Source organism: Elephantulus edwardii, unplaced genomic scaffold (assembly GCF_000299155.1).
Source record: "Elephantulus edwardii isolate Elephantulus edwardi_28Jun2011 unplaced genomic scaffold, EleEdw1.0 scaffold00071, whole genome shotgun sequence".
NCBI classification, from domain to species: domain Eukaryota; kingdom Metazoa; phylum Chordata; class Mammalia; order Macroscelidea; family Macroscelididae; genus Elephantulus; species Elephantulus edwardii.
This window is the reverse complement of record NW_006399821.1, coordinates 499,001-514,374: the sequence shown is the minus strand read 5'-3', so window position 1 is coordinate 514,374 and position 15,374 is coordinate 499,001. Positions and strand designations below refer to the sequence as shown.

Genomic DNA, 15,374 nt, shown 5'->3' with positions numbered 1-15,374 from the left:
GAGGGTCGCTATGAGTCGCAGGCGACTCGACAGCACATAACAACAACAACACAACCTTCTGGAGGGTCGGCCATCGCTCTGTTCCTAATCAACAATACACAACAACAATGGATTATAGATCAAAAGGATTTCACTATAACCCATCAATAATGATAAATTTATAAACTTAGTCAAAATATACCCAAATGTTAAAGTGTTGTTGTTGTTGTGTTTCTATAGAGTTTTGAAAATAAATGTGGCCTCTGAAATCTAGTTTACATTCCTTAAAGCCAAAGTTCCCTTATGCTAAAGGAGCTACAAGCCAGAAAGATAAGCATAAAGTGTCTCCAGATCTCTGTATTTTTAAGGTGAATGCACATTTTGACTAGCAACTGTTATTTGTAATGCCAGTGGGTTGTTTTTGTTCTTGTTTTTCCTTACCATGGTTTACTAAGTCACTGAATATGAATGAAACAGAATTTCCCTTTTCATATAAAAGGGTGGTGGATTGCCCAGTAGGATTCCTCATTTCATTCTACCTCATAGCATAGGATAACTATAGTATAATAGAGTACAATATAGCATTTCTAATGACTCTGCAGTTCAAAGTCTTAGGTAGCTGAATTTTTACCCATCCAGAGTACAAAATCAGAGGGGCTTTTCATTCAAGTATGTTCCCCTTCTCTACTTATGGAGTTCTGATGTTGTAGTGTCTTTCATGTTTGGCTGCTAACTGATTGGAAGTTTGTTGGGTTGCTAATTGGTCGGCAGTTTGAAACTAGCAGCCACTCCTTGGAAGAAAGATTTGCAATCTCCTCCCCATAAAGAACCAACTGCCCAACAGTGGGTTGGGTTAGATGTTCTGTTCATTGAAGCATTTTTCCTAGACATATTTAATAATAACAATGACATTTTATATAGGACTGAAATCTTACAGTTTTCAAAATTTCACACATGCATTTTCAGTTGTACCTGGAAGGAAGGCTGGTGAGTATTCTGTTTTGGCCTTTCTTACAGGTGAGGTAGTGAGGCTCACCATAGGTAGCAGAGTTGGGCCTAAGTCTTTCTACTCATGGTAGTGTCCAAGGACGTTCTGTTTTCTGAAATCCTTGCAGCAAAAGAAGCTAGAACCATTTGCAAAGCAGGATCCCATTTCTTTTGCACAAAACCCTCCCTTTTTGGAATACATTTCTGTCTTCTGCCTTCCTCTCCAGCCAGGTAGCATGGACTTAGAGGAGGGGAAAAAGGGACACGCTCCCACCTTCTCGCGCAGCTTCCTCTCCTTCCGCTCCTGCACCGTAGTCAAGTAGTTGACAGCTGCATACTCTAGCACTGAGAGGAACACAAACACAAAGCTGACCCAGAGATAGATATCCACAGCCTTGATGTAGGAGACGCGAGGCATGGAAGCATTCACACCTGTGATGATGGTGGACATAGTCAGCACTGTGGTGATACCTGCAGAAAAAGCCAGTGTTAGTTCAATCACAATGATCCAGAACGATCCCATCCCACTAAGGCAATTTTATATTATTCATCTCTTAAATCTAATGAGAAATCACTCAGGTATGTTTCCACCTTGTGGCAGTACAAAGATCTGCTCCACAACAACTAAGTCATACTTGTCTCAGAAAAATGGGCCTGGTTTCCATGTGATCAGTGTTTCATTCTCAGCCTCTTTGAGACTAGATTCCTATGATGCGTCTGACAAGGAATATATCAGACAAAAATCCACTCTAATGTTATAGTGGTTGATTTTATGTGTCAATTTGATTAGGCTTCCTATGACTGACTAGGATTTTCAGTGCTTTGGCAGACACTGAACTGAATACAGTTTCATATGTGTAATGTAATGTAACCATTTTCCATAATGTAATCTGACATATTCAACCAGTCATTGGAAAGGACAGTTTCCTTAGGGATGTGGTCTATCTCCCAAATATAAATAGATGTTCTGGCAGCATTTGTTCTCTCACTCTGACCTTGAACTCTTAAATCTTGCATGCCTGACCTACAGATCTTAAGAGTCAAGCCTACAGAAATGTCTGATCTGCTAATTGACCTGCATATTTTGGATTTTCCAGCCTCCAACAATCCAGTTAGATTGAGACTTGACAACCTTTACAGTTGTGTTAGTTATTTCCTTGACATAAATCTCTATATATGTCTATACTGATTTTCGTTCTGTAGATAATCCAATACTCTTACACCATGGACTGCCAGAAGAATAAAACCAGCTTGAAGGAAGTGCAATCGGAATGCTCCTTAGAGACAAGTACAATGAAAACTTCATCTCACATATTTGGACATGTTGTCAGAAGAGGCCAATCCTTGGGAAAAGCCATCATGCTGGGAAAGGTGAAGGGTTAGACAAAGCAAGAAAGACCCTCAGCAAGACGGATTAATGCATTGAATACAACAATGGAATTGAAAATGAAAGAGATTGTGACAATGGTACAGGATAGGGCAAGGTTCAGATATGTTGTTTCTAGGGTCGTTATAAACTTGTAATTAATTAACACCTAATAATGACAACAGAGAACCCAAACTAAGGTAGATGTGAAGTTTAAAACAGCAACCAAAGAATACTTCTAAAGGAATCTTCCCAATCCTCAAGAAATAAGCACATTCTCCCTCAACTAGAAGGGACATTGGACATGAAGACTGGAGATTACTGGAGGTCTGACATGCTATTTTCTTCTTTGCTCTGACTTACTAGTTAGTACAGTTAGAATAATGCAGTACAATATAGATAATACTGTATTTTTAGTAAATCTTAAAGTCTTAGATAACTGAACTCTGACATTTCTAAGAGCCCAGCTCAATTTTATTCAAAATTAAAACAATACAGAATATGGCGACGTAAACTTTCACAGTGGAACTCAGATCGATAAAGGTCTAAAACCAGAGTTCTGAGGAATGCTCTCCTTTCCTTCCCAGATGTCACAGCTATGAGTTCTACACCCAAACTCTGTCTAAACAAGACCAGCAAACATATTTATATTTACAGAATATATGTTTGGAATTTGCAGAACTATTCTTTTTCTCTAAGTCCTGACCTCCACACTTTTATGGTGGAAATCTATGCCTCAAATATTCATATTTTTCTTAAGTGGTTCAAGCAGGGTTGATATAGGTTTGGGGGGTTTTTGGTCTTTTTTTTTATTATGAATTTTAATGAAAGTTTACAGAGACTTAGGGTTTCCAATCATTCATTGTTGCACTTTTCTCCCTGCCCACCCTGTCCCCCACAATTCATTCTTCTCCTTGAGAAGAAAAAGAAAAACTCTTTCATTGTTATGCAATCCCTCCGCCCAAGTGCACTCCACTATTCAGCCTTCACTCTAGACTTCTGTAATGACAAGAATACCCATTCATATATCCCTAATAAACAGTTCTCTCCCTCATCTGTTTCAATGAAATATACATCATTCCACCCCTCCTTTTCTGTCTTCCCTCAACCCTGATGTCAGTGCTGTTTTACAACAGTGGCCCTATGCAATATTTGTGCTTTTGTGACTGAGATATTTCACTCAACATAATATCCTCCAGAGACATCCATTTTGTATAATATTTCATGAGTTCCTTGTTTTTCAATGCAGTGTAGTATTCCATTGTGTGATTATACCAAAGCCTCTCTATCCATTCGTTTGTTGATGGGCACTTAGGTTGTTTCCAACTCTTTGCTATTGCGAGCAAAGCCACAATAAACATAGGTGTGCGTATGTCTATTTGGGTGGCAGTTACGATTGATTTCTTTAGGGTAAATTCCCAGTAGTGGAATTGCTGGGTCAAATGATATTTCTATTTGCAACTTTTTGAAAAAGCGCCATACTGCCTTCCATAGAGGCTGCACCATTTTACACTCCCACCAACAGTGAATAAGGGTTCCAGTTTCTCCAAAACCTCACCAGCATTTGATGTTTGTTGTTATGTTAAATTTTGCTATTCTTACTGGAGTGAGATAATATCTCATAGTTGTTTTGATTTGCATCAAGGTTAATATAGTTTTAACTCAGAGGTTTGCATTGTAGGGGAAACTGAGATCAGAGTCTGAATGATCTCTATCAAGTGATCTCTAGCAAGAAGCAAGGATGGGGGGAAAATGCACCCTTCAAATCTGACAGTCCATTGATTAGGATTTCATTTTGGTTACTAAAAAAATTTACCTATTAGCAATTTTACTTTTTCTAGGGACCAGTTGAAAAGACCATCCTCCTACACCTCTACACCTTATCAAGTATTTTACCCAGTGAAACTCTGGCAGGAACAGCTCTGTGGTCAATCCAGAAGGACACCCAGGACAGCATGACCATCAAGGTGGCAGGAAAATAGGTTTGAAGCAAGAAGAAGAAGATGTGACGGCGTAATGTGAAGTTAATGTACAGACGGTTGTACCAGCCTGGGGACACAGGAAGAGCCGATGAGGTACAACGTAACAGGAAGAAAGACAACCTGACTGCCCCCCTCCCCTTTTCATTACACTGCTCTTACCAGATAAGCAAAAATTTAACAATAAATGATTCATATAATACATTTCCTTTCCAAAACTGAAATACTTTCTCCTGTAAATAAGTATCTTGCAGTATCTAATATAGCTAATATATTTGCAATTGTATTTTGTTTTTTCTAACAGTTGTCTCCAACAATTCTAAGAGGGGTAGATCTAAGAAGGGGTGTGTGTGTGCGCGTGTGTGTGTGTGTGTGTGTGTGTGTGTGTGTGTTACAAATAGTTGCAGACCACAACTCTATTCTCCAAGTAGCTCAGGAGCACACAAATTTGGAAAGGTTCTAATTTGTCAAACACAATACCTCTGAGAAAGGAGGCACCCAGGAGGAGGAGCCAGGGAACCCAGGCTCTTTTCACCAACCCCTTTATTATGAGATTGTCCACTCACTCAATCAATCCTCATGTTTGTCCAAGAAAAAAAGGGGTTTATTTTTAAAATTCAATTTAAAAAAAAGAGAGAGAGAGAGATGAGTTTTATGGCTGATCATCCATTCTCCATATGGAAATCACATACCATCTGATCATTCCTCAAAGGGAAAAAAATAAAAATATACAAATTATGGGCTGAAAACTGTTACTCTCAACCTATTTACACACCAGGAATACCTAGGAACTTTGACTGCTGTCCACTCCCTGGTCCTATCTCTTAGACAGTCTGAATTAATTGGCCTGGAATGGAGACCTAGACATCCGTGTGTTCTGGAAGCTTCAAGGCAGATCTAATGTTCTTCCAGAGTTGAAAACATTCACTTAGATCTTTGGCTTTTGAAGTGGGGTCCCTGCATAAGCAACATGTTAGAAATGCGTAATTTGGAGCCTGGCACCTGACTCGAATCTATCAATGTGTGTGTACAACCTGTCAGCGGTGTGTACAATACTTAGAACTCAAAATTCATAGCTGCTATTCAGAACTGATTCATAATTGACTCTCTATTGGGTTTCTGAAGCTGTGAATCACTTAGATGAAGTTTGTTCATAGTTCTCCTTTGTGGCTGCTGGTGTTGAACAACCAGAGAGGTGTGGCCTTTGGATTAAAAACTTAACTCTGTATGCCACCAGAGCTCCTATAGGGGGTTTGGAAGAGTCCCCAAATGATGCTGTTGCTGGTCTGGATACAACACCTTGAGACTCACTGGCTAAAATCAATGGTCTTTGAACTTCTAATGTGCACAAACAATTAAGGCTTGATGAGCACACAGATTCCTGGACTCTATCATTTGTGATTCAGATTCAATAGACCAGCAGTGGGCCTCTTAAGTTGTTGATTGAACGTAGTTTTCTGTTGACTAGTGGATCTCGGCTGCACCTGGAGAAAAATTGCTGAGGGAACAAAGTCATGTGATTAGCGTGTGTGGCTAATGATGAGGGTGGCGCAGGATAGGACAGGGTTCAAATCTGTTGTTCACTCTGTGAATGTTTATGAAAATTAATAAAATATAATTATAGAAAAAAAATCTGTTGTTCATAGGGTCGCTGAGTCATACTCAACTTGACGGCATCTAACAACAGTACTGTGTCAGTAGGGGAAAACTGGAATCATAGAGTAGATCCAGACAAGCCTGATATGTTACTACAGTGTAGGCTCTGTTGTTTATATGAGGAAAGCACTTTATTTGGAATGGACAGAGACTACTAATTATTTATTCATCCCACAACTTTGTCAAATCAGGTGAAAATCAGAAACTAAAACTATAGCTTGGAGTTGGTTCCCACTCATAGCAACCCTATAGGAAAGAAGATAATTGCACCATTGGGTCTCCAAGGCTATGAACTTTTATGAAACCTGACTCCTACATTTTTTCCCAGAAAGTAACTCATGGATTCTGACAGCTGATTTTTTTTTTTTATTAGTAGCTTAGCTTGCTTAAGTACTGCATATCTAGGGCTACTTCTAACCAGATTAACTCAATCAGACTACTCTTTTTTTTGCTAGTCAAATTGTTGTTGTTGTTGCTGCTGCTGTTAGTTACCAATGAACAACAGAGCTAAACCCTATCCAGTCCTGTGCCATCTCCATCATTTCTGACATAACTCAACCCCATCGTAGCAGTGACTGTGTCAGTCCATCTGGTTGAGAGTCTTCCTCTCTCTTGCTGAACTTCCACCTTTCCAAGTATGATGTCTCTCTCCAAGGAATAGCCTGTCCTAACAACATGCCTAAAGTAAGTAAAATAAAACTTTTTCATCTTTGCCTCTAAGGAGCACTCTGGCTGCACCTTCTCCAAGACGTATCTGTTTGTTCTTTTGGAAGTCCATGGGATATTTAGCTCTCTTTTCCAACACCACAGCTCAGTGGAATAAATTCTTCTTCTGTCATCCTTATTTATTATTCAGTTCTCAGATGCATAGCAAGTGACTGAAAAGACTATGGCCTGAAGCAGGTGTATCTTAGCCTTCAAACTGACATAATTGTTCCTCAATAATTTGGAGAGGTCCCTGACTACATATTTCCCCAGTGCAATATATCTCCTATTCTGACTGCTGGTGCCAAGATTGTTGCCACAATCAAGGGTGTTGATTGTGAACCCAAGTAAGAAAAAGTCACTGACAATTTCAATCTTTTCTCCACCTATCATTATATTGCCTATCAGTACAGTGGTAAGAACTTTTGTTTTCTTGATGTTGAGCTATAATTCACATTGAAGGTTTATTCTGTCATCTTCTGCAGCAAGCACTTCAAGTCCTCCTCACTTTCAAATTAGCTAGTCAAGTTAGCATCTGGGAAATAGATCACATTGTTACTTAGTTTGCACAAAGTCTTTTTGGAAGGTGTTAGAAAGTTTTTCATCTTCTAAGCTATTCCATTATCCTTTCCTTCTGTCTAAGAAAACCAGCTAAGAGTTGCCTTGGAAACACTGGCAGGGAACCAAAGACTTTGGGAAAGTACACTCTGTGTTCCCAATAGAGAATGGTGAGATAAGAGCTCCTAGGCTGCGGTGTGGGCTGACAGACATTGGTTATGTGGTACAAGAATAAATAATGAAAGTGACAAAGGCATTTTAATGTGGACTCCAGAAAGGTTTGAATGTGAAATGAAATCAAACACACACGTACAATATCCTAATATAGAAAATAACTAAGAATGAAAACATAGTGGTTAAGGCAAACTGTCTAGCCACTTAATAGCTGCACAATTCTGTCAATAACTTGATCTCGCTTTCCCAGTTTTTACATGTATAAATTGAATATAATACTATCTACACTCTAGGCTTTTTGGATAAAAAATAATTGATTCACATAAAGCCATGAGAATAGTGTCTGGCACAATAAAAGTTATAAAGGAAATTCCTAATAATTATGTTAGAAAGAGATTTTATTTGAACTTGCTAAAGAACAATTTCAAGCCATGAGTTGCAGTACTTAAGGATGCTATGGGCAGATTATTGAATGATCCAGGAAGCATTAAAAAAAGATTGAAGGAGTATACAGATTCATTGTACCAAAAACAATTGGCTGACACAAGAATATCTAAGAAACAACATATAATCGAGAGGCAATGGTGATAAAAGAGGAAGTTCAGGCAACTAAAAGGCTTGGCAAAAAAATAAAGCCCCAGGAGTTGATGGAATACCAATAGATACATTTCAACAAACAAAGGCTGCCCTGGAGATGCTCACCAGTTTGTGCTAAGAAATATAGAGAATAATTACCTGGCCAAATGACTGAAGGAGATCTATATTTCTTTCCATTCCAAAATAAAGTGACCCAACAGAGTGTGGAAATTATTGAACAATATCACTAATATCACATGCAAGCAAAATCCAGAAACAACTGGAAAAGTACATTGACAGAGAACTACCAGAAATACAAGCTGGTTTTAAAAGAGGTAGTGGCACTAGAGATATTATCGTCAATGTCAGATGGATCTTGGCTGAAAGCAAGGAGTCCCAGAGGAAAGACTATCTGTGTTTCATTGACTATGCAAAGCATTCGACTGTGTGGATCACAACAAATTGTGGCTAACCTTGAGGAGAATGGGAATCTCAGAACACTTGATTGGTGCTTATGACAAACCTATACCTGAACCAGGAAGCAATCCTCAGAACAGAGCAGGGAAACACTGTATGTTTCAAAATCAGGAAAGGAGTATGTCACGGATGCATCCTATTTCCGTACCTTGTCAATCTGTATGCAGATCAGATCGCTTCGGAAGCTGGGCTTTGGGAGGAGGGATGTCGCATCAGGATTGAAGGAAGATTTATCAGCAACCTACATTATACAGATGGACACAACCTGAAACTGAGGGGGAATTGTAGTGCTTGCTGCAGAAGGTTAAGAAGTATAATCTTCAATATCGATTGAAGCTTAACATCAAGAAGACAAAGCATTCATCACAGGGCCAATTGGCAGCACCATATTAGATGGAGAAGAGATTGAGGTTGTTAATAATTACAGCTTGCTCAGCTCCACAATCAACACTCTTGGCACCAGCAGTCAGGAAATCAAAAGACAAATTGCACTTGGAAAATCTGCTGTCAGCGACCTCTCCAAAGTACTTAGAAGCAATGATGTCAGTATAGAGACTAAGGTACGCTTGAGCCAGGCCACAGTCTTTACCATTACTTGCTATGCATCAGAGAGCTGGACAATGACTAAGAATGACAGAAGAAGAAACGATGCCTTTGAGTTATAGTGCTGGATAAGAATCTTGAACAAACCATGGACAGCCAAGAAAACAAATAGGTCTGTCTTGGAGAGGGTGAAACCAAGTTTCTCCTTGGAGGCTAGGATTTTGAAGCTCTGTCTCACATACTTCGGGCACATGGCCAGGAGAGATTGGTTTTTGGAGAAGGATATCATGTTTGAAAGGGTGGAGGGACAGCACAGGAGAGGAAGACCCCTGATGAGGTGGATTGATACAGTAACTAGAGCAATGCGGGTAGGCATGTTGGAGTCAGTGAGACTGGTTCAAGACAGGGCAGGCTTCAGAGCTCTTGTACATGGGATCACTATGAGTCACAGGGGACTCCAAAGCACGTAACAATAACATTGGGTTGAGTTACTAAGTGGTGCAAATAGCTAATAATCTCAGCTGCTAATCTAGGCACTAACTGAAAAGTTGAAGGTTCAAACCCACTCAAAGGCATTTCAGAAGAATTCTCATTGTCAAGTCAGAACCAACTCATAGCTGACCCTCCAGCAGGTTTGCAGAGCCTATCACTCACAGAAGAGGTAATTGCTCATCCTTCTCCCAAGTAGTGGCTGGTGGATTCAACTGCCTACCTTTTTTTTTTTCTATAATTATATTTTATTAATTTTCATAAACATTTACAGAGATTTTGGGCTTCCACTCATTCATTGTTGCACTATTCTCTCTACCCTCCTCCCAGTTTGTTCTTGTCCAAATGCCACAGTGCTTGTCAAAGCCAGTTCTGATTAATCTTCTTTGTCAGTGTATCCTTTGCCATTCACTATCACTCCTCCCTGAGAGAGACTTCACCCTGAGTCATAAGGAAAAGGGGACGGTGTATTCTCTTAGCTACTTCCTGCTGAAAAGGGACGCTGTGGGTTTCAGGGTGAAGATCTTCTCTCACTACTCTAAAGGGCCCCTTTGGCAGTAGGAAACACATAGACTATTATGGAGATTGATTTTGGAATTCAGATGCACTCTTATTGATTGTGCTTGGCTGTACATGTACATATCCTTGAAGATGTATCATGGGGGTGTTGCAACCTAGAAGACACAAATTTGACTAACAAGTTATAAGTACATGAGTCCTAAAATTATGGAAATCAACTGCCTACCTTTGAGGTGGCAGTGTAATTAATACCTAACTTGCAGGTCACCAGAGCTCCCTGATGATCTATTTCTGAATAATCAGTCATTGAAAACCTAATGGAGTACAGTTCTCCTCTGACTCAAATGGGGTCACCATGAGTTGAGTTAACTGAATAGCAACTGGGAAAAGAACAGACGGAGAAGGAAAAGAAAATTGTGTGTAGCAACTCATCAGAATGAGAGAGAGGAAAAATGAGGATGAACACTGGGCATAGGCATGGGGCTGACCCACACCAATACAAATATGGCCAAGTCTTATTCTTTTCCATGGTATTTTATACTGGGGAGGCAGGAGAACTGGCCATCTGAGGATAGGCAGGATCTTAAAAAAAGGAAAAAAACAAACAAATCCACACCCTTCCATGGAAGGCCCTGGGTTTCTCAGTGTTGGAGCTAAGAGTAGTGAAGCAGGAAGTTCTATAGGGCTCCATAGCAACTACATAACTAAGAGTGAGATTGGAAAGGAATGACAAATTAATTCCTTCAAAGCTTCAAACTTAACCTAAAGGCCCATAAGAGGTCACATTAAGTAGTAACAATCCATAGATTCATATTTATAACCTTGTAATTTCATATTGCTAAATAGAACAAATTGAGTTCTAGAAAAGCATGCAAAGCAAGACTCCATTTTTATAAAATTGCATCATTAAAGCAAGATATCTGTAAGGAACTTTACTAAGTTGCTAAGAAAGATTGTTCAGGGTAATAGAATTTTAGACAGTAGCAACACTACTTTCTATTTTATGTTTTTAAACATTCCTATTTTGAAAGAGCTTGCATTAAAGCTGAAGAGGGATTCTAATGTGTTTTCTTCCACATTTGCCTGGGACCACAGTTAAAGTTAAAAAAGATCCAGTGGTCTAGTGGTAAGAAGCTGCACTGTAATCCTAAAGGTTCATGGTTTGAATCTCTGTGGGAGAAAAATGGGCAATCTACTTTTGTGTGATTAACTGCTTCTGAAAACCCACCAGAGAGTCAGCTAAGGATCTATCCTGACTCAACGGTACACAACTATACAACGATAGCTAAAGTTACCTACCAGTGCTGCTGTAGAAGGCCAGCCTAGAAGTGGTGTGGAACTTCTGGATCAGAAACTGAGACAGGGAGATCTTCTCATCTGTTTTCAGTGATTCATCCCCATTCTTCCAATACAGCATCAGATCTTCATCTGTGTATGCATCTTGAGGGGGAAGAAAATAAGTTTATTTGACTCCTTTACCTCTGACTCAGAATAAAGCAATAGAAAAATCTTATATCAATCCAAGTGTAAACAATTCTTTACTCTGGCACTTGGCACTCGGTCTCAGGGTAACTGAAACACCACACAGATAAGAGGGGGAGAAGGTGAAGGTGTGTCATTATAAGCACTGGTACTTACAGCTTTCCAGCTCCAGCGAACAGGTCTGTGAGTCCAGGGGAAAGTGGCTGAAGTCCATGTTGCACATGGCAGTGACTGTGATCCTAGACAACACCCAAACATGCACGTTGCCTTGTGTAGGGAGTTATATCAGCCCCTACTCCTGTTCACAGTTGGGAGAACAATGCACATAACCAAGAGCCACCACATCTTCACCTCTGCTGCAAAAGTCTAGGAGCAGGTATCTGAGCTACAGAACCTCGATTTTTGTAGTTTTGTCTTCTGTAGCAGACACTATTGGTGGTTTACCTGGATCTCCTTTACAAATGCAGTACTTAAAGTGTCAGTTGCTAATCCTCTACGCCTGCATACTTCTCCTGGGGTCCCATAAGCTAGAGATGCCTGAGAAGATCCACCCCACCCCCCAATTCCCACCCCCAACCCCCACCTAAGGTCATTAGGTATCTATTATTAGAGTTTCGTTTTGATGAAAACTGCAAGCAATCAGGAAGATGTAAAGAAAACTCAAGCTAATTATAAACCACTCAGGTTAGCTCAGGAGTTAACCGGCAGCAACAATTAATAAAAAATATCTATCATCATTATTTTTTAGTCTTTATTATCTGACAAGCCACATTGCTTGGCTCTTGGAGATAGAAGATCATTGTCTCCATCAACTTATTTAGGGCCAAGTAGTCTCCTAACACACTCTTACATCCCCTAATGACAGAGATCACTGCTTGCCGAAGGCTCAAACTGATCAATGCTTCAGGGCCAAAGGGTCTGCTCACACATGTTGTAACGGCATTGAGCAAAGAAATGATAGAGTGGACTGTTACCTCATGCTGTACAGCACATGGCCATCTGGAAACACCCTCAGCATGATGTTGTCAGTGGTAGTATCATGGATGAATGACCTTTTGGAGTGAACAAAGAAGATGTCAGGGACCCAGATCTTCTTCACCAGCCGGCCGTCAAAGGTCATGCTCTTGTTGCTGGTGCTGGAGAAGGCCAACCTTTCATCTTTCCAGTAATGCCGCAAGTATAGGGTCATGGTGAAGTCCTGTGGGAAGCATGGGGAGATCAGAGATAATAGCTTAGAGAGGCTCCTTCCTTACAAGGAACATCATGATGGACATTGAGGGCACAATCTCCAGAGGTAACACTTCCACAACCCTGTGGCAATGGTGCTGCTGTAGTTAGAAAGATATTCGCTTATTGTGTGTGTCAAGAAATTGGAGCAAACAGTCCTGTAGATTTTGTTAATGATAATTACAAATATGAAGTCATCAGCCGAGCCTGGTGACCACCAGGGAAGACTTTTGCCCTCAAGCCCTGCTGTCCCTCACCCAGCCCTTTGCACACTTGGTTCCTTACCTAGCTGGTTGAATGTTTCATATAAGTTTTGTGGCCACTTCCAGAAACCTGAAAGGTAAGTTCCACTTAGGAATGTTTCTGCCAATAGATTTCTAAGATCCTTCAAGATCTGGTTGTGTTGTTCTTACCACTGGATCCCCAGGCCTTAGTTTATGTGATTTAAAACACTCACAAACCAACCATGTGATGTGGTACTACAGATTAGGAAGGACACATAAGTAAGTTGGTGCTTATCATGCTTACCTTTCTTACTGGTTACTCCATCCCTGTCAAAAGTGTCCTCAAAGAATCAAAATTTATAGACAGATGCTATGATACTGGGGGAGAGAGAGATGTCAGCCAAACATCTGGGATGGTGAAAAATGTTAAATTATTCACTACAGATTAGTAAGTAAGCACAAGTAAGCCCACGGTTATCTTCTTTTTGGGATTAACTCAAAACTGCCTGGAACTTTCCCACATGAACCTCATCAGTGCCAGGCACTGGAGCTCTGACCTTCTCCAGGGCAGACAGTACCAGCTTCATAGAAACTCCCTTGACCCTGAGGACACAGGTGCTAAGGAAGCCCCCTTAAGAACATGATGGCTTTGGAGGGTAGAGGAAGCCTTCTCTGTTTTCATTTCATACATTTTTAAAGGGCTTGCTCTGTGCTAGACTTTAGACCTATCAAGGTAAAAAGAAAAAATATATTCCTACATTAAGTTTATAGGTTTACAAAACAAAAATCAGAAACTCAAAGTTGCTGCTGTTGAGTCAGAACCAACTCATAGCTAACCTTCCAGTAAATTCTCTGAGGCTATAAATTGCACTAAAGGAGACTACTCATATTTCTTCTGTGGGGTCACTGGTGGATTCTAACTGCCAGAGAGGCACCGCCTTTGACTTAGCAGTGCAGTTCTGTAGAAAGAACAGGGCCACCTGGTGATGGCCAAGTCTGCCCTTTACCAACTTTGCAAAGGGGAACTGTCCCTGTCAACAACACCAACAGCACAAAGCCAATTCCCATAAGGTCAGACATGTCCCCCACATTCCCATACCTCTTTCAAGTCCCCCACATTCCCATACCTCTTTCTACTCATCTCAACATCAATGTCCAGTGTTGAGTGTGATAGCTCTCAGACCACACAGAACTATATTAGGGAAGTCAAAAGGTTAGTACCAGAATATATCAGTCAGGATAGTTTCAGAAATGTGCTCTCAGGTACCTCAGCCTTGAGCTCAAGGCTTTAGACCAGTGTTACAAAGTTCTCAGTCCTGCCAATCATGGCTCTCTGCTCCCCCAAACCCCAAGTCCAATAAACTTGGGCAAAGGCTCCTAGTTCTTGTTCCATGGAGAGAAGGGAGAAGGGGATAGCAGTCCCAAGGTCAACTCTGTCTCCTGTTGGGTCTCTGGTCCTCTACTTCTGCAAGTGCTACTGCTGCTTCTGTAAGTCTAGCTGGCACAGGAGTCTCTGTTCCTGAAGGGCACTCACTGCATGCCTGCTTCTCCTTTGCTGGTGATCAAACTCCCCAGTTCTGTTACTGGATCCATTCAATTTAATGGTGAAACTAGCCAATCCCCTTTTGGATAAGCTAATGCACCCTATATGCATATTCCCATTCACCCACATGGCAAAGTAAGTTAATTGGCAGAGAAACCATTTTGAACAATTACTATCATAAACTCCCTGTGGATTATACTATCAGAACTCATAGTTAAGTGGTAAAGAATTATAAATAGCTGATAAATGATGATATGGCCTATGGGATATGGAGGAAAGAAGAATTCTCAAGCTAGGTAGTCAGAAAAGCACCTTTAAAAAGTCTTATTTCAGTTGAGGCCTGAAGAATGAGAAAGAGATAGCTACGGGGTGCGAGGGCAGGGCAAGAGTATGTAGGAGGGCTGCTAAGACAGAAGCTACATTAACTTTGGGAACTGAAAGAGCGCCTCATCAAAAGGGTGAGTGGTAGAGATGGGGCTGGGAGATAGGGGTCTCTGGAGCTTCTCTCCACATGGGAGCCCCTACAGGATGGTTGAGGGAGGGGAAAGTCAGCACGTGGTAGGTGGAGAACAGAACTGCCAAGGAGTTGTGGGTAGTTCTGCTCTTAGTGAACAGTGAAAATCAAAGAACTGCAGACATTCAGTGTGACAATGTCTACTTCCACACTCCTTCCAAGTGTGAGTAATCTGACCACTATTTTTCTTGAGGAGTGTGTTCTCAACCTCACTGCCAGAGATTCTGAGTCCATAGACCTAGACAAAAGTCAGGAATATTCATGGAACCAACTCAAGTTATATTTGCCTATGAAGTTTGCACAGCTCTAGATTTTACTTCACTTTGGCCAATTTCCAAGCCCCTCTGTATCACCCCCAGCTCTGCAGCCATCCACA

The 15,374-nt window shown here is 40.7% G+C and overlaps 1 protein-coding gene across 1 annotated transcript in view; it reads right to left on the bottom strand.

The window, feature by feature from the left end:
• The window catches only part of GABRR2 (gamma-aminobutyric acid (GABA) A receptor, rho 2), a 79,196-nt gene that overhangs the window by 7,993 nt on the left and 55,829 nt on the right, over nt 1-15,374 (bottom strand). The window contains exons 4-8 of the mRNA XM_006888698.1: nt 12,465-12,688; nt 11,647-11,729; nt 11,308-11,448; nt 4,229-4,381; nt 1,241-1,437 (exon numbers count right to left, since the gene is read on the bottom strand). Coding sequence (XP_006888760.1) covers nt 1,241-1,437; nt 4,229-4,381; nt 11,308-11,448; nt 11,647-11,729; nt 12,465-12,688 — 798 coding nt within the window. The remainder of the gene's footprint in view (nt 1-1,240; nt 1,438-4,228; nt 4,382-11,307; nt 11,449-11,646; nt 11,730-12,464; nt 12,689-15,374) is intronic.